Genomic DNA, 20,106 nt, shown 5'->3' with positions numbered 1-20,106 from the left:
AGAAGAGAAATAATGATAGCGGTAGATATCTGGGACAGATATAAGGAAATAGTTAAAAAACAAACCAAAACAACCAATGAAGAATTCTTCAGCCTGTGCAGCTGCACTAGTCCCTGGCGCTCTCTTGGGCCTCCCGGCAGCCATGCTAATGGGATTGTGAGGTTGCAACTGGTAGGTCATATCACTGGCAGCCTAAGGGGAGGGGAGCATCTACCAAAACCAGGCCTATGCCCCCACCACTGCCTCACCCAACCAGTAGTCAAGGTGTTAAACCGCTCCTGTTGCAAATCAAACACTGTAGAGCCTTGTGCTGATCTCTGAGAAATGAGCTGCAAAACTGGCAGGGAAGGGAACTAGCCTAGCTTGAGTGTCCAGCAGAGTCAGGTGCAAATTGCAAGAGAAATAAATGGTGACTAGAAAAGTCAATTTCTAAAACTCAGCCTGAATATACTCAATTGTTAATAGCACCGGGAGGAACAAACACATTTTTGGTGTGATTTATACTTTCATCTTGGTTGTGCTTGGAGTGGACACATTTTTTTTTAAGAGTCTCACCTGACATCCACGCAAGCAGCCACTCGGAATGATTACTTAACATAAGACTGGCTTCCTTTTTATCCCCCCTCCACAGTCGTGCCTACTGATGTGTAGAACAGAGGCCCCTTTCCCCTCACCCTATGCTTTCTCTTCTCTTTCATGATATCCTTGGTGTCCTGCAGCATCTTCTCCTTCCAAAGATCAAAGAAGTACGAAGGGTCTGTGTAGAATTTGAGTGCCTCTTTCCCATCGTCCCTTGGACAGAAATGAAGACAAGTAGCTGTCAGTAGACAGATGAGCTCCCAACCAAATCCAATATTCCAAACACCTACCAGTTAGCAGTTTTTACACTGAGGAATCAAGAAGTCATTCAAATCGACTGCATATTTCCTCTCCCATACCAGCGTTCCAAAGCCCCTGAATGGCACGGCACCTCTTTACTTATCTGGCTTTTTAAGAACCTTAGCCTTACTTTCAATTCCTGGTAGAGGAATTTGCATGGTCAGGGCAAGAATGGGCTATAGCAGCAGGGATCCTGATTACGGCTAATGATCTCCATGGCCGCAGACATCTCCCTGAGGACATTCTGATATCTTGGCACATTAGATGGGATTTCTGTCACTGGTTCCCCTACCACCATCAATTGCCCAGGTCTCTCTAGGAAGCATTAGTGGCTTTCTATCCACCCAAAACCTGTGCACACATGTGCAGGTTCACATGTGTACATAGGTATGCACATACACACATGAATGTGTATATGTGTGCAGCTGTTATTCTTCTGTAAATACAGACAACCACAGCATTCCACCTACTTGCTCCCTTCCGGAAGAGCTCAGCATCCACCCCCACCCCCCAGCCACAAGGGGGCCCCAGTGAGAAAAGATGGCCAGCTGTTTTATGACCGCAAGATTTCATTACCATCTCTTAGTGGCTGTGAAAGAGGTACAGAGTGAGCTACCGAGTGTCGATGTAGAGGTATCTACCAGACTCAATGACCCTGGTTGGAATCCTGCACTTTGGCATGGCTGAGTCTCTCCCATTCTCCAGGAAGCATGCACTTAGGGGTGGATATTTATTTTAACACTACTCTGAACTAAAAAGAACTGGAAAGGTAATTCTTTCCTAACCTCCAAGCCTATCACAACACACAGAAACCATTTCCTAATCATGCACTAATGATTTTTATATTAAATCTTGTTCTGAGTTAGCCACACCACCACTCTTTTCTGTTAGGCTAAATCCAGAAAACTGAGAGGAGAATGTTAAAAAGGAAAATACCCTACATTAATTGAAAAATAAACTTGTCTTACCATAGTCCCTTCAATATTATCAGGTGTGTAGTCTTTTCCTGCCCTACAACCCCTCTGCTCAGATCCAACTAGGCTAAATGATGCAGGCTAGAGAGTCAAATCTACGCCCTGCTATGTTAGCTGGCCCCTTTGAGAGCCAAGGGGCAAACATAATTTCACACAGTAATAATAATAGGATAGATGCCATGTACTTCCTCTGTATCTGTGTGAGAAGCGACCATGCTCCTATTCTGGCTCTGTGGATCAGGTGGGCGTCCTTGAATTTCACACACGTATTCTACTTTGCAGTACACCCATGTCTCACAGAAGACATCTGCCTCCAGCTATCTGTAATTACTTTTACCTGTTCCAAAGATATTTATGGATGCGAGCAAGATAAATATTCGCTTTCTGACCCTGCCTGGAAATTTTTTGCACGATAACACTAGAGACTACTAGAGGGGAGGGGCTTTAAGTTGTCTATAAGACTACCTTTTTCAAGTCCAGCCACAGCACTGTAGGTCCTTTCAGAGGGGAATGATGAAAGGATGTTCAAAACGAAGTGAACGACACTCATTTGGAAGAATGCCAATTACTCCTTAAGCTCTGGAAGGACCCTCAGGGCCCAGAGCAGCCAGTCCACAAGACTGGCCCCACTAACACGCCCAAACATCTGGTAATCTAGTGGTTTCAGAGTAAGTGGGAGCCTTGCTAGAATGTCGCCCCTGGGATGCATGCTATAGGACTGCCTTGTAACAAAGTCCTTTTGGTTCTATAATAACTAAATTCCTTGGATGGGATCCAAGATGGACCTGGCTTGTACCAAAGTAAACTCTGCAGCATGCAATGCTATAGCAAACTTTCAATATATATTATATTCACTATGAGTTTAAGAAACCAAACAATAATAAGTGGCAACTGTTTATATGGTAAACGTTAGCTTCTGCTGCCACAAGCAACTCTGGGGTTGTAGTATGCTTTTTGATACAATCCTCTGATGTAAACAACATCTTTAAATAAAAAGACAATCTAGTGTTGTTAACCACAGGCTGAAAAAGGTAGAAGCTAGCCAGGTTACCTGTAAGGGGTCAGATTGTTGAGAGGTGGAGGAGTATCACAGGTGTTGTATGTTTCCAAGACAGGTATGGGGACAGAGTTTCTGTCAAAAAGCTTCTGGTCTTGAACAGTAGAGCTTCTGAAGGCCTTTCGGGTGTTGATTCCTTGTAGTGACACTGAAAGAAGATGGAAGGCATTAGAAAATGGATGACAGGCTATTTGAGCAAACACTGAGTCACACCAGTCGGAGAGGCCTCAGCTGCTGCATTTCTTGGCTGCGGCTGTCTGCAGCCAGGTTTTTTTTTTTTTCCTCCCCCTCTGGGGAAGCCCCACAAGGCTGTCAGCAGCCCAGCCATTTCATGACTGAACAAAATGAGGCAACACAAAGGTTTACTATGTGGCCAGATCTAGCAGGCCCTTCCTTAGGAGGAATGAATCTTCCAAGTACTTTTATGGTAGCAAAATACGATTGGGGGGAAGGGGAATTTGAGAAAGAGGGGATTGGGGGAACGGGAGAAAGGGAGTGTGTGGAGGTGTGGTAGAGATTAAAAGGTTTCTTTACATCACCCAGGCTTGTGTCGTTTCAAAGCAGAACTCCATAGGTCTCTGTGATTTCTCCCCTCACTTTTTTATAAATCATGAAAAAAGAAATCCTAAGCAACTGCTCAGCAGAGCCTGCAAATGCTGAGCTCAGCTTCCTTACCTTCTTCTTCCTTGGGATCCAGCTGAGTGACTTTAACTTGTAGGCGGTCGACCCTCTCAGCAAGGGAGCTTACTCGAGAGGCAAAAGTATTTGCCTGAGTGAAGAGCTCTCCAAAAATGTCCTCGGCATATTTACCTGAGAGAGCAAAGAAACCAAGTCACTAGTGCCTAAAAGTGACATACATGGTCAGAAAAACTGGCTACTAAAGACTGTATTTCCCACCTCTCAAACACACCCACCCACCCCTCTAAGATGGTTCAGGCTACGTGCAGAGCTTGCTCCTGGAGACAGAGACATACCCTCCAGAGCCTGGGCAGCCTGCACGTGCTCTATAACTAACAGAGTCTTCTTGGCAAAATGAACTGACATGAAACTCAAAACAGGATGAATAAACTCAAAAGGTGTTATCCAAAAAACGAATCCTAGAAGAGTGGAGAGTATGTCTATACATTTGCCTATAGCCCTTAGCCCTTTGCTGCTCTGTAAAAGCACCTTGTAAAAGTGCTTCTGGAAAACAGATTGGGAGTTAGAAGGACCTTCTATGTGTTTACAGTTAACATGAAAAATAAGAAATCACATCCTCAGTGGAGCCCCAAAAGTACGCTGAACAACCATGATGAGATGTGGTATCTTTGAGGGGCCCTGAACTTACTAACAACTCATAATAGAGACATAACTTCTTCTAAGAGGTGAAAAGGTTATTTTATGTTTTATGACCTACAACTTTGAAAGTCTTTGCTTTAGGTTATAATCCTTCAAATCTACATCTCAGGGAACAAGTGGAAAGCTGAAACATTCAAGCTCTCCCTGAAAAACAACATACCAGTGGTCTCATTCCACAATGTCTTGTTTTTTAGAAAAAGAAAAGAGTTCCGTACTTTCAACCCTGGAATGCAAGGAGAATTTGCAGCCAAAGAAACATAAAAGCAATCTGACACTACCTCCATATTGTCATTCCAAGCCACAAAGCACATTCTTGCTAGAATGAAAAGTGGTGCATACGAATAAATACACCATCTGAGTTTGTTACTTGCAAGGTGAAGGCAGGCATAAGTTACTGTGCCCAACCAAAAGATCATTTCTTTGAGAACTATTTAGAGTAGGCTCTTACTTTAGTTTCTAAACTACATTTATTCTTAGTCCATACTTGAGGGGAAAAAATTAGATCAAAAGGCCAAAACTGCACCTTCAGGGTGAAATGCAGCTCACTCAATGTAACCTGGAAGGTAAGGATAAGACCCATCAACAGCATATTTTGAATTGCTGGTAAATTTAGTCAATAAAGAGTTTCTAATCAAGGAAGAAGCAAGTCTTTATATACTGAATGGTTTTGTGATCTAAACAACCATGGGAAGCTCCTGAGCTCAAAGGACTGAAATTGGTAACAAGCTGCACTTCTACAGGGCAGGTTGAGAATCCAATCTGATCCCTGATAATATGGCTAAGTCGTATAAGAACCATACTGTACTGACTCACAGATATAGAGAACAAACTAGGGGTTACCAGTGGGGAGAGGGAAGGGGGGAGGGGGGCAAGACAGGGGATTAAGAGGTACAAACTACTGTGTATAAAATAAACAGGCTACAAGGATATATTGTACAGCATAGAGAATACAGCCAATATTTTATAATAACTATAAATGGAGAATAACCTTTAAAAATTTTGAACCACTACGTTGTACACCTGACACTTACATAATATTGTAAATCAACCATATCTCAAAAAAAAAACCCCAAAACCAAAAACCATACTGTATCATGCTTGCCTAGGTAACGAATAACTGTGATCAGAAGACTACATAACAGAGAAACACACATTAAGCATGGAAAATAAACCAGGCTCAAAAATATCTGTTAACCATCCAGCTGTTCTGGAGGAAAAGAAAACCCCAAGTCAATTTACCCTTAGGTCACCGTGAGAGTACGCAGGATTTCCTGCTCCTCAGTGAAAGGAGCAGTGATAGTGGGAGTAGAAATCAGTGTGGCACAATGGTTTAAGATGAAATCATACAAAGAACCCCACCATATAAAAATGGTAACATTGAGAATGCTATTTGAAGGGGGAGTGAGGTGGAGTGAAGGCTTCCCCACTGTCACGTTACGTCATGTCAGGTCCTAGGTATACTTAGAACTGCAAGATGATACATGGAAGAAGCAGTAGACTTCAAACCAGAAAGTCTGAATTTAAGTCTCAGTTCTTTCTACCTACACCTGTGTACTTTTCAGCAAGTCAAATTCTCCCAGCCTCAGTTTCCTCATCTACGAAATGGGGACAACTATATCTATCTCACCAAGTTGTCACAGGATTAAACGAGCCAAAAATGTAAACTCTTTTTCTAAATTAATTAATTTATTTATTTTTGGCTGTGTTGGGTCTTCGTTGCTGCATGCAGGTTTTCTCTAGTTGCAGCAAGTGGGGGCTATTCTTCGTTGCAGTGCAGTGCACGGGCCTCTACATTGCGGTGGATTCTCTTGTTGCAGAGCACAGGCTCCAGGCACACAGGCTTCAGTAGTTGTGGCTCGTGGGTTCTAGAGTGCAGACTCAGTAGTTGTGGTGCACAGGCTTAGTTGCTCCGTGGCATGTGGGATCTTCCCGGACCGGGGCTTGAACCTGTGTCCCCTGCATTGGCAGGCGGATTCTTAACCACTGCGCCACTAGGGAAGTCCCTGTAAATTGTTATAATGAGACTCCTCCTTATATTGCTCAACCATATCAGATGACTTTTTTTTGTTTGGCCGCGTTGGGTCTTCATTTGCTGCACGCGGGCTTCCTCTAGTTGCAGTGAGCAGGCGGGCTACTCTTCGTTGCGGTGCACGGGCTTCTCATTGTGGTGGCTTCTCTTGTTGCAGAGCACGGGCTCCAGGCATGCGGGCTTCAGTGGCTGTGGCACATGGGCTCAGTAGTTGTGGCTTGCAGTCTCTAGAGTGCAGGCTCAGTAGTTGTGGTGCACGGGCTCAGCTGCTCTGTGGAATGTGGGATCTTCCCGGACCAGGGATTGAACCCACATTCCCTGCATTGGCAGGCGATAATTTCACTTATTAATTAATTAATAATTAATAATTTCACTTATTCAGATTACCAAGATAGATCCACTATCACATCAGGCCATTCATAATAGACATCTACCCCATTTTGCAAGATTCCAGAAGCAGTCTTCAACTTTTTTTTTTTTCTCTTAGCAGTACAGTTTTTCAAATGAAATCTTATGTGGAAATGGAACAAGTAAAACTGATTTTTCAAAATATGAAGCTGCTCGTTTGAATTTGAGTGGGAGTCTTGGAGCCCCCCAATGGCATGGACCCACTGTACTCAGAAAACCCAATATCATATCTTTTTAAAATTTTATTTATTTTATTTGGCTGCGCTGGGTCTTGTGGCATGCGGGATCTTTTTTTAGTTGTGGCATGTGGAATCTTTAGTTGCAACATGTGGGATCTAGTTCCCTGACCAGGGATAGAACCTGGGCCCCCTGCCCTGGGAGTGTGGAGTCTTAGCCACTGGACCACCAGGGAAGTCCCATAACAAATCTTAATGACCCAAGAAGGGGTTCCCTTTTCCTAGGTGGTCAGGATACTGATTCAGAAGTGCTGGCTGGCTGGCTGTGCCCACATTTCCTAAGATACGGCAACCTAATATGTGAAATGCCAATCTCACTGCACTGAGGGAAAATGAGAATCCTGGATATGCTATCAGGGAGCAATTCATGGCTGTGAAATCTTAGTTTTGTGCTTTATTCATTCCATAATCAGACTTTCCCTACTAGACCAAGCACTTCCGGCTAGAATATAATACATGAGGCCAAGGTCATGAGCCTGAAGCACATATGAGCCCATTCCTGCACCTCTCTCTGCTAGATGAAATCCTAGTCATCTTTCAAGGCTCGATTCAAATGTAACCTCTTCTGTGAAGCTTTCCTTGACTCTCCCTATTCCCGTTATGTTCCCATTCCCCATAGGAAATATTCCTTCCTTCCCTGTATTCTCTGTGCACCAACAGCATGGAAGCATGGAAAGAGTACATGCATGAATCATTCAAAAAGTATTTACTGAGCTCCTACTGGGTGCCAGGTACTATACAAGATAGACACTGGGGTTCAAGGACAAACAACACATGATTTCTGCCTCCAAAGAACTTTCAATTTAATATAGGAGATAAATTTCAATATAATGTGGCGGGTAATAATACAGGCATGTAATAGGATCTCAGAGGGGTACTCAGTCCAACCTGGAGGAGGAGATCCCTGAGCTGGGTGGGCCTTGAAGATCAGCTACAAGGATGGCAAGGGCTCTCCAGGCAGTGGGAACAACAAAGCCACCACGTCGAAGTACGAGAGAATATGGTCTGTCTCAGAAGCTACAAGTAGTTGGTAATTCAGTTTTTCTTCCTTCTTTTTTTTTCCCTTTTTAATTTTAAAAGAATCCCTTAAAAAGACTGTAAAATGAAAAAAAAAAAAGAAAAAAAAAAAAAAAAAGACTGTAAAATGGGAGAAGACAGATTACAGAAAATGAGGCTGAAAAGAAAGGCAGGTCTTAAAGTCTTGAATGCCAGGCCAAGGAACTTAAATAATTCCATAGTGAGGAAGAGCAGAGATAAATACATAGCTAACATTTATACTCTTATTTTAAAAACACTTTTTAAACTGCAAAAGTTAACACAGACTTAACTTTTAAAAATTCAAACAATTCAGAATTATAAAAGTAAAAAGTAAGATTTTAGTTTTGGGCAGACCACTCTGGCAAGAGTATAGGTTTAAGATTTATAAGATTTTATACAATTTTTAGGTTTATAGATTTAAGGGTGTTGATCAGAGAAAGGGAGGCCAGAGGGAGGCTAGGACAACAGTTTAGGTGAGAGTTAAAGTCGGTCTAAACCAGGGCAGTGTTGGTAGAGACAGAGAGACAGGAGACAGAACTGAGAAATTCCTAGGAAGTCTGACTTTGCCTCTGACTGCTGTGTCTGCAGGAAAGTTACCTTACTTTTCTGAGCCTTCATTTCTTCATCTGAAAAATGGCAATGCCAACATCTAACGTCATAGGATTATTAAAAGGATTAAACGAGATAATCTATGTGAAGATCCTATTAAAACCCGGCTTAAAGTAGGCAATCAACAAACGTGAGTTCCCTTCTCATCCTCTCCCCATTCTCCCCTTAAGAATTATTTATTTCTTTCTCCTCTGGTAGAGTACGAGCTCCTGGAAGGCAGAGACCATTTCTTACTATTGCTGTATCCTCTCAGTATCTGGCACATAAAATATGTTCAATACATGTTTACTGGATGAATAAAGGGTCAGCTAGCTCTACAACCTGAGGAAATCTTGTTTCCACAGGCACAAGCCAACCCTGGCCCTCAGATCAACTTCCTCAAGTTAGGAATGCTCTGATCACAAGTGGGAGAGTGAGCAATGGCATCCAGCAACACTACCCTGGAAAAACACCTGAGAGAGAGCATAACTCCTGCTGAGTGAGAATAAGAAGTTATCATTAGCTAGATGTCCTTTGTCCTATAGAGAAGGAACCAGTGTGTGACTGACTTCCACCCATTTGGCTTTCTCAGGGTGACAGAAGCAGAAATGATGCTTTTAAGAAGCAGTGAGGCTCTCTGCAGCCTTCATGTGCTTCCTTGTCAGCCATACTGCTGTTGCACTGCTGTCAATGTTCCTTTGTGTAAGACAGACACTGGCGGGGTTTCATTTCTTTCTTGACGCCCCATCCAGGTTTCCCTAAGCCCTGGATCAACTGAGATGGCCTCTGAGCTAGGTGATGGCTTAGGAATCTCAGACCCCATACATCATATGGTCACAGATCTCTGTCTCCTCAGGCACCTATTTTCAAGGCAGGGCCTATTACTACCTGAGGGGGGATGCAGGCTTTCTTGATATTCCACTGTTTTCACTAAGGGCAGTGATGCGATAGGAGAGGTGAATGTCTGAAATAATTCACACCAAGATGCTTTTGCTAAGGAAGATCACTAAAATGGCATTTTGACAGAGGTTCTTATGGGAGCTAGAATGGCACTAGACAAATGCAGAGCCTATCCAAGCATCTGCCCTTCCCATATCTCGGCTCCAAGCAAACAAAGTCAACTTAATTCAGAAAGAAATCCAAACCCATGCATGTACCCCACCCAAGGCAGTCTTATTCATTCTTATCAATTAAAAAAAAAAAATTACAGTTGAGCTGGCTTTCCCTCAGCTCCAAAACAGACTGGGTTAACCCCCATCTTCCTCCTAGAGAAGAATGGCTCCAGCTCCAATTTGTGTCACTGTGTTCACACAGCTTGCAAAACTCCCAATACCCCCCAGAGACTACAGAAGTAATTTGTACCCTGAACTTGGACCTGGGGGCTTGCAGCACAATAAAATGTGTACCAAGGCAGACAAGTCAGCCAGAATCTCTCTGAATGCATGTTTGCTTTACTTCTCTTTGGGAAGAAAAGGGTGGGGGAGGGGGTTGTTGTGTAGATAAAGACTATTGGCACATTTGAGGCTTCAACAAAGTCAGGCTACATCGAATAGCTTTGTGCAATTACAGGCACATTCCCCAACCCAAGATACTGCTCTGTGAACCTCCCACTTTACACACAGAGAATTCTGCTCTGTCATTCCATCTGCAGTTTCTGCTGCAGCCCTTCCTGCCACCCTTCCCACAGATTTCTTTTGAAGCAGGTGGAGGGGGAGGGGGAGGGAACCTAGAGGGTGGTGGTAGATGAAGAAAGGATTGAGGGGAAGAATCTGTACCAAAAAGGAGCCTCTCTTTGGGGAGGGGGTGGGAGTGGGATAAATTTTCGCACTACCTAGGGAAGGCAGATGGGGGAGAAATAGGAACATGGAGGAGAAGGAAACAAAATAAAGAGCACCAACGACCCCTGAGGGCAAAGCACAGGCTCTCTGCGGCACTCACTCAGGCTGCCCAGCTGTCGGATGACATTTGCCAGGGTGATGTTGGTCATGCATTCCAGCTCGCTTCTAACGCTAGGCAACGTCTGACGGCACAGGTGCCTTGGCTCGATGTTCCTCGTTACTAACGGCATGGTGGACCTGCTTCAGGCAACGTTCTGAATGATGAAAAACCACCTAAAAAAGAAATAACAGGAAAAGTATTACTCAACCACAAATTCCAGGCACACCAGGGCTGTGAGTCTTTTTTCCTTTTGTTTTGCTCTGATCTGAACAGCTTTAAAAATCTTCTTTTTTCTGTTTTAAGCCCTCCCTTACCCCTACCACCCCTTTTAAAGGTTTGCCATTAGAGGCTTGCTGGATAAGTTTAGAAATTCTGAACTGGTGACTGCTGACTGAGGGTACACAGGCAGCATAAAAACCTAAAAACCTTAAAATAACAACTATGCTCCAACTAACAAGAGTCTCCAGAGGCAGGGACGCATGGTAAGAAAACAGCCCATTCAGCAAGTCCTGGATGGTACAGATCTTAACCTTGGGGGGTCCACAACCAGAACAGATCAGATTCCAGATAATCAATTATAAGAATCAAAAAAGAGCTTTTGTCATCTGACAGTCTCCACAATGAAATTAAGTTGCCAATAGTGATTCTACTGATCTGCAACAGGACATAACTTCTCCAGTCCTTCCCTGATGGAGGACTGTTAATGTACAGCTAAATACTGCCAGTATCTATTAACACTACCAAAGTTTAGTCTGTAAATTGACAGAATGAAAGAATATCAAGGAAAATTTTACACGTTCAATATATCAAACATGATGCCAAGCACCCTGTGCTGTAAGATTCCCTAGTCCTTTCTCTTCTACCCACAGCTCCCTTTCTCTCTCCCATCCGGTTCAACACACCTGGGCCAAAAGGCTCTTGAAACAGCAGGAAGTGGAGCAGATCCGGAAACCTTCCAGTTACTGTTTCTTATCCTGTCGGCTGAGCCCCTTTCCCTAGGAAATCCCCCAGCACTTTAGGTTCATGCTGAGCTATTGTTTTAGAGTTAGATTACCAAATTCCTAGCTTTACAAGGACAGGAGGAGGTTTTTTATCCAACAAAATGGATATGACTACAGCCAAGGCACATCGGGCTGGAACTGTTTCCCTATCTTGTGAAACTAAAGAAATTTAAAACAGCCTAATGGTTTTTGTGCTAGGGAAAATGGCAAATTAAATGGTAAAGCATAAAGGTAACATACCCAAGTCCCCAAGGTTGCAACCTCCTCTTTAAAAAAAAAAAAAAAAAAACCCCACAGAGGTTTACTTACATCAAATCTCAAAACACCAGCTCATCACCAAAAAAGTTGATTGTGAATACGAAATGCTTAAATCAAGCTAAACATCATAGATCTTAAAAGTGAACCAACATATTGTCTGACCAAAAGAAAAAAAAAAAAAAGCCCTTCAGGCTCAAAGAGGGAGTAGAACCCTTTGGAACAGACTGCTCCTTGTTATGGACATTCTGATCTGCTAAGAGTAAAAATAAAACAGGAAGCCAGCAGCTTGGGAAACAAGATTTCCTGTCACCAACAGCAACAGCCTAAGAACCAAGAGAATCAGCTGTTTGCTCATAACTTAGAACCTCCCTTTAATAGTCACTGTGTGGCAGCTGTTCCTATCTTTGGGGTGCAGAGGTGTTTCCTGAATGTTTGTCTACTGTCTAAGGAAATAATTTTCATTCTGTTCCTCAGCTAAGTTCCCCTTTGACTAAACAGGTTTTCTAATCCAAACTCTGGACTTTCCCTCCCAGTCTACCTCTTCTCCTCTTTTACATAATCTAAAGGGTACTGGGTACTAACATGCAAGCTTTATTAACTCATACTGAAAAGAGAGTTTAGAACAGCAAAGGAGGCAAGATGTTACAAATAAAAGAACCTCACAGGACTCTGCATCCTCTGGATGCCCTTAGACTCCCAAACTTCAAGCTTTTAGGAAGAACCAGAAATTCAGGGGTACAGCCAGAGATGAGTGAAAATAGCCACTATGGCTCCCTCCATTAGCAATTATTTCAGAACTTGTTCTAGCTTCTTAGAGGAGCTACAGAAGCCAGATCCCCTTGAAATTCTGCACTGAATGGCCACTGACAGGGCATTCCAGACATTCTCTTTGGACACCTAATGGAAACTGGATTCCAGATGGCTAGGTAAATGTCAGATTAGGGGTGGAGCTGGGGAAGCCACTCTGACACCTTGGTACTTTAGCATTTATGCTTTCCCAAGTACCTTGGGTAAGTGGACACAAATGGAGTCAACTCTATGTCTTCTGGGGTGGAGGAACCAAGTTTTCAATAGCAAGATAGCTACCTCTTGCCAAAAAGAGCCAGCTCCCACAACCAGCTAGAGTACTCAGGAAATTACAATATGTCAATATCTATCAAGACAAAACAATTAGAAAAGTGAATCTGCTACTAAAAAAAAAGTAATTTTATATGTTTCAGAGCCACCAGAGAAAGACAAGATTCCCTATTATATGGAATTACCTGCATCACTGCTCATTTTCCTTTTGGATAATCAAGGTATTATGCCAAAGAAGTATGGAATTACGCATGATCTGAACCACAATACTAATTTGACCAAGGAAAAAAAAACCCTCTATTCCAGTGAAGACAAACTTAGAAATGGGGCAAAGACTTCCAAGGCTCTTGACTCAACTCAGCTTCAAGTTGTGGAGTTGAGACATACTTCTCTTAGTGCCCTGAGTCTTGACACCTTACTAGCTGTGTTATCTTGGGCAATTTTCCTAGAGACATTAAATAATGTAACATGTATAAAATGTCCACTACAGGGCTAAGAAAAAAGGTAGTTATTTTTAGTTCCACGGACCTCAGGCAAATCCTCCTGTAAAATCAATTCTATTCACTGACAAATATTTTAAAACACTTTTAACAATGGACATATTATGTAGTAGAATACAATATTCACATAAATTTAAAGATGAAACCCTAGGGTCTTCCCTGGTGGCGCAGTGGTTAAGAATCCGACTGCCAATGCCGGGGACACGGGTTCAAGCCCTTGTCCGGGAAGATCCCACATGCCGTGGAGCAACTAAGCTCGTGCGCCACAACTACTGAGCCTGTGCTCTACAGCCTGCGAGCCACAACTACTGAAGCCTGAGCACCTAGAGCCTGTGCTCTGCAACAAAAGAAGCCACCACAATGAGAAGCCCGTGCACCGCAAGGAAGGGTAGCCCCCGCTCGCCACAACTAGAGAAAGCCCGCATGCAGCAACAAAGACCCAAAGCAGCCAAAAATAAATAAATTAAATAAATAAATTTATAATAAATAAATAAATGTGTGTGTGTATATATATATATATTTTTTTTTTTTAAATAATAATAAAGTTGAAACCCTAGACTTCAATGAAATTTGTGGAGTTTTTTTCTGGAGATTGTTCCCAGCCATGCTTCTGGACCTCTTGAAGAATATACATTCTCTCTCTTTACTCTTTTACACTGGGTTCCTCATCTGAACCACAGAACAAAGAAAAGAATTTGAATGACTATTTCCTCAATTCTCTTCAAGAATGTAAGCATCTAGGACCATTTCAGATGCACTGGAAAAAAGTTAATACATTACATACAATGGATGCCTAATAGCATTAGGGTTTAATTTTCTTATGGGAATGCAGTTGAGGAAAGCTCATCTATCATCAGTAGTCATTTAGTGGAAAATGTGTGGAGCACTGGGTGTTGACGAACCACTAAATTAAGGAAGTGACATGGGCAAATCTGCATTTTTAGATAAATCATTCTAACAGAAATCGGAAGCTGTATTTGGGCAGGAGAAGACTGGAGGTAAGAAGACCAGTTGGGAAACTCTTCCCAGGCTGAGAAGGAGACAATAGAAATGGAGAGACCCACCACAGCTAGCAAATATGAACTGAGGAACCATAGACAGGCTGCAGGGGTGAGTCCAACCCTTCAGCCCTATCTGTAGCTCTCTCCTGATAGCTTTGTACAGTTATACTCACAAAGTGCTAAAATGTATGTTTCTTTATTACACGTATTACGAGGGAGTTCCCTGGTGGCCTAGTGGTTAGGATTTGGCACTGTCACTGCTGTGGCCTGGTTTCAATCCCTGGCGGGGGAACTGAGGTCCTGATTCTAATAAAAAAATTAAAAAAAAAAAAAAGTATTATGAAAAGAGCTAAATGCTAGTGCCAGTAATGAAAAGAAAGTGAAGAAAACCAAGAAAGTAGTCGTTCTTGGCTGGAGAAAGAAGTTTGGACACATGAAAGTGGAATGCCCTGTCTTTATAGAATCAGTAAAGTTCTTTTTCAGTTATACTTTATTTTGATTAGGGAAATTATATGCTACAGAGATATTTGCTAACTTGGGAGTCTGAGAAGGTCTTACCTTGGGGGATGTTACATAGGAGAGGAATTAAATTAGAACCACTGAGAAGATAAAAGTTACAGGGAAGTAGATTTCAATTAAGTTAGTTCCTTTTAATTAGAGCTGTCCTATATTAGAATGGGTTCTCTTCAGAAGTTATAAGTTCCCCAGTATCATCCTCTGGATACCAGCTATTGGGCATGTTGGGGGAGAGATTCCTAGACTGTAAGAAGATGATGTTGAGAGGTCAGACTGGATGACTTCTACAATGCCTGTTAAATCAAAGATGATATAATTCTCACTCTGGGCTTCAGTTTCCTCATCTGCAAAATAAAGAGACTGAGCTAGATGACCTTTAAGAAGTTCTAAAATTCCTGGATTTGCTTCTACCTAAGCTGCCATAACCTCTTCACTTGGTCAACAGCCACTTGCATTCTGAACACAAGGCCAGAGGGAGGTCTAGGGACTGTAGAGAAGGGCAGATCATGACCATGAATCAAACCCTTTGCCAGATCTAGATTCATCTAGTTACCAGGACGGCTAGGATCCAGAATGGTAAAAAGGACATTCCAGACAAAGCCCTGGGGTTAAGTTATTTACACTCTGGGAACCTCCCAAGCCAATCTGGGAGTTGGCTACCCAAAGGAGTCCAAAGGAAAAACTGGCTTTGGACCAGTTCCAGACATCCAGCCAGACTCAGCAGCAACCCCCATCTTTACCCCTGGCTATTTTCAGCCTAAGAAACTTGAGAATGAGCCTGAGAATAAATAAAAGACTTCAGGCATCCCCTCCTAGCTATGGCCTGGAGTACACTGACCAGTCTAGACTGCCAGTACCATTATGGGATTCATGCTTTGAACTGGAAACTGGATGAGGTGTTCTTTGAGGTCCCTTCACAACAGTAAGATTCTACAAGTCTTTATATTTGAAGTTATCATGAAATATTTATATATCACATTTGGTCAGTGCAAAGGCAAAAGGAGACTTTGACATGTACCCTACACTCTGAACTCTCAATTCTGTTCCCAACAGCCTGTAGCAGGAGTGGGGTGAAGTAGGTGAGAGGTAGGGATTGGGAGGGTGGAAGAAGATAATAAAGGAAGGCTGCATGTGAGAGGGAGGATGCACTCATCTGTACCCTACACTCTGAATTCTTATTATTACCAGGACAGAAAACAGATGACTACTCGTTCTGGCAATGATATGTACTACTAGCTATTTATTATAAATAAATAAACAACGCTTCATTTAGAGCCACGGTCACTGATAACACCTGCAGATTTCTATGGCCACATCCAAAAGCAAGTATATCTGAGCTACAGCAAAAACCGTAACAACAGAAATGCTTCTCAAGGCAGTTCCTCTTTGAAACATACCCCCAAAATGCTGATCAGCAGTAGCAGGGGATGAGAACATGTGGGGATATTGTATGTGTGGCAATTAGGACTTCTGCTTTCACTTCAGCATTTCCCACTGTTCTATAGTTAACAGCACTTTGGATCTTTGGATGGGGGCATATGAGAAGAGCTTTGCTTTGTCGGCCAGTTTCCTCTTTCAAGAAATAAATTTCTTTATGTTAAAGAATGTATATTTCACAGCGGTTCAAGAATCTCAACTGAAAGTCAAATAATCATTTGACTTCAAAATAATACACAACACACAAGTTTACTGTAATCTAAGTCTGTCTGTTAAAATGTTTAAAGAAGTATGAATTTACTGTTGCATATAGCAGCCTTCACTATCATGCAACAATCACGAGGAATGCCTCATTATAGACTAAAGCATCTACCCACTTCCTATTGAAATACAAGGTGGGGCTAAACCTACAAATATAACCAGACTCTCTCCAAACATAAGAAGTTACTGACAAATCAGTTTCGGTCACTAGAGTAATGTTCAAAAGACCTAGCAAGACAAATGGAACTCCTAGGGTGGACAAAGAAACTATCTGACTGGGAGAACCAAGAAAAAAAGCTTACTTGTGATCTAAAACCAGGAGAAATTTCCAATTTCATAAAGGAATGACACCAGCTATGGACCTACATTCAATAAGTGTAAAGCTCCTTCTTGTCCTAATTTGGTTTTGGGAAAGCAGCCCAGGGAAACAGGACTTCCAAACTACTGTATCTTACTCCTTGAACACACTGTATATCAAGGACCATTCACATCTGGTAATTCCATAGCTTTCTATTATCTTTTGGGAGCAATACCACCTTTTGTTCTTACTTTTATTACTCTTCAGGCTCTAACCATAGCTTTGCTCTTAAAGCTAAAATTGGGGGATAACTTTTACTTCAAAATTAGCTTCTTCTAGTATCAACTATTCCATAGAAAACTGCCTTTTATTTTTAAATTTATTTATTTATTTTTGGCTGCGTTGGGTCTTCGTTGCTGCGCGTGGGCTTTCTCTAGTTGTAGCGAGTGGGGCTACTCTCCATTGCGGTGCGCAGGCTTCTCATTGCCGTGGCTTCTCTTGTTGCGGAGCACAGTCTCTAGGCGCGCCGGCTTCAGTAGCTGTGGCACGCAGGCTCAGTAGTCGTGGTGCACGGGCTTAGCTGCTCTGCGGCATGTGGGATCTTCCCGGACCAGGGCTTGAACCCGTCTCCCCGGCATTGGCAGGTGGATTCTTAATCACTGCGCCACCAGCGAAGCCCGAAAACTGCCTTTTAAATGGCCAAAATTAGGCTCTCTTTTTAGTAGAATCCGTCTGGTTGTCCAAAAGAAAATACACTAAAACTGTGAGTTGGAAACCTGGATTCTAGTTCTTAGTCTAATGATGACTAGCAATTGGGGAAAAACTTTCAATTCATCTTTCTAGTTCGGCTGTGAGCTGCACTAAAAAAAATGCTTGAGAGGTGCCATACGAAACTGAGATTTTGTTTGCAAAGTATTCTGCGCTCCAAAGAAACGATTTATGAACGTAAAATATTTCCTAGATCTCCACCTTTGCCCAAGTTCCCTGTTCTAAGACCCCAATTACACAGTCTACAATGTTATCACTGATAACTTGCAGTAACAGACACAAAGTTCATTTTACTTTCCCAACCTAATGCCAATTTCTAGCAATACCTAATTCATTAAAATGGAATGGTCTAGGGGACTTCCCTGGTGGCGCAGTGGTTAAGAATCCGCCTGCCGATGCAGGGGACACGGGTTCGAGCTCTGGTCCGGGAAGATCCCACATGCTGCAGAGCAACTAAGCCCGTGCGCCACAGCTACTGAAGCCCGTGCGCCTAGAGCCCATGCTCTGCAACAAGATAAGCCACCACAATGAGAAGCCAGCACATCGCAACGAAGAGTAGCCCCCGCTCGCCGCAACTAGAGAAAGCCCTTGCACAGCAAGGAAGACCCAACGCAGCCAAAAATGAAAAAATAAATTAAAAATTTTTTTTTAATGGAATGGTTTGAAATACTCCAAACTATCCATCTAAAAGGGCTTACTTTTGATCCAGCAATTCCACTCCTGGGTATTTATCGAAAGGGGGGAAAAAAAACCCCACTAATTCGAAAAGATATCTGGGGCTTCCCTGGTGGCGCAGTGGTTAAGAATCTGCCTGCCAATGCAGGGGACATGGCTTCGAGCCCTGGCCTGGGAAGATCCCACATGCGCGGAGCAACTAAGCCCATGTGCCACAACTACTGAGCCTGCGCTCTAGAGCCCGCGAGCCACGACTACTGAGCTTGCGTCCCACATTTACTGAAGCCCGCACTCCTAGAGCCCGTGCTCTGCAACAAGAGAAGCCACGACAATGAGAAGTCCATGCACTGCAATGAAGAGTAGCCCCCTCTCGCCACAACTAGAGAAAGCCCATGCACTGCAACGAAGACCCAACCCAGCCAAAAATAAAAACAAATAAATAAACTTATTAAAAAAACGAAAAAGAAAAAGATATCTGCACCTCTAAGTTTATTGCAGCATTATTTACAATAGCCAAGATATGGAAGCAACCCAAGTGCCCATCAATAGATGAATAGATAAAGAAGATGTGGTATGGGACCTCCCTGGTGGTCCAATGGTTAAGAATCTGCCTTCCAATGCAGGGGACGCAGGTTCGATCCCTGGTCAGGGAACTAAGATCCCACATGCTGTAGGGCAACTAAGCCCACGCTGCAACTACTGAGCAATCGAGCCACAACTAGAGAGCCTGCATGCTGAAACTACAGAGCCCATGTGCCACAACTACTGAGCGCCTGGGCCACAACTAGAGAGAAGCCCGCGCATCCCAGTGAAGAGCCTGCGCGCCCCAATGAAAAGATTCTGCATGCTGCAATGAAGATTCCGTGTGCCGCAACTAAGACCTGATGCAGCCAAAAATAAAATAAATATTTTTTTTAAAAAAAGAATGAAATTTTGCCTTTGCAACAACATGAATGGACCTAGAGGGTATTATGCTAAGTGCAATAAGTCAGACAAATACTGTATGATTTTACTTATATATGGAATCTAAAAAACAAACGAACAAACGTAACAGAAACAGGGAGTTCCCCGGTGGTCTGTGGTTAAGATTCGGTGCTTTCACTGCTGTGACCCAGGTTCAATCCCTGGTCCGGGAAACCAAGCTCCCACAAGCTGCATGGCGTGGCCAAAAAAAAAAAAAAAAAAAAAAAAGTGACAGGAACAATTATAGATACAGAGAACAAACAGGTGGTTGCCAGAGGGGAGGGGGGAAGAAAGAAATAGGTGAAGGAGGGACTTCCCTGGTGGTCCAGTGGCTAAGACTCCATGCTCCCAATGCAGGGGGACCCAGGTTCGATCCCTGGTCAGGGAACTAGATCCCACATGCCTCAACTAAGAGTTCTCATGCTGCAACTAAAGATCCTGCATGCCGCAACTAAGACGCGGCACTGCCAAATAAATAAATAAATAAATAAATAAATAAAAACTAACTCACAAAACAAAACAAAGTATCAAACCTCAACAAATCAGCTCACAAGATTATTAGAAATGTGTCAATAACTCACACAAGCCCTAATAAAGTCTTCTTTATTTTTAAGAGCTTCCTTTATTTATAGCCAATAACAGAAAAGAGTGATCACCAGTTGGTGGTGGCCAAAAATTTGAGATGAGGATAGATACAAAATGCATTCCTCTCCAAGTACATGCGCTTGAGTAGCTGGGAGGAAGCCTAATCTGGACATGTGCTACCGTATGGGAACACACAGTGGGTTTTTATGGAAGTGTCTAATCCCAGTTTACTACCTTACCCAGGGATGGAGAAAATGGGGCTAGGTCGTAAACTTTCTTTC

At 42.8% G+C, this 20,106-nt stretch overlaps 1 protein-coding gene across 2 annotated transcripts in view; it reads right to left on the bottom strand.

Moving 5' to 3' along the window:
• WASF2 (WASP family member 2) overlaps positions 1-20,106 on the bottom strand; it is a 70,058-nt gene that overhangs the window by 9,340 nt on the left and 40,612 nt on the right. Inside the window, exons 1-5 of one of the 2 annotated variants that reach the window (XM_029227704.1) lie at positions 11,796-13,519; positions 10,486-10,658; positions 3,586-3,720; positions 2,905-3,058; positions 675-792 (exon numbers count right to left, since the gene is read on the bottom strand). In XM_029227704.1, the coding sequence (XP_029083537.1) occupies positions 675-792; positions 2,905-3,058; positions 3,586-3,720; positions 10,486-10,615 (537 nt within the window). In that variant the 5' untranslated portion in view covers positions 10,616-10,658; positions 11,796-13,519. Of the gene's footprint in view, positions 1-674; positions 793-2,904; positions 3,059-3,585; positions 3,721-10,485; positions 10,659-11,795; positions 13,520-20,106 lie in introns of those variants that run through there. The other variant, XM_029227703.1, reaches the window with a different exon arrangement.

This window comes from Monodon monoceros, unplaced genomic scaffold (genome assembly GCF_005190385.1).
Source record: "Monodon monoceros isolate NGI ecotype Baffin Bay Population unplaced genomic scaffold, NGI_Narwhal_1 Super_Scaffold_18, whole genome shotgun sequence".
Lineage (NCBI taxonomy): Eukaryota > Metazoa > Chordata > Mammalia > Artiodactyla > Monodontidae > Monodon > Monodon monoceros.
This window is presented reverse-complemented; position numbering and strand designations above follow the sequence as displayed.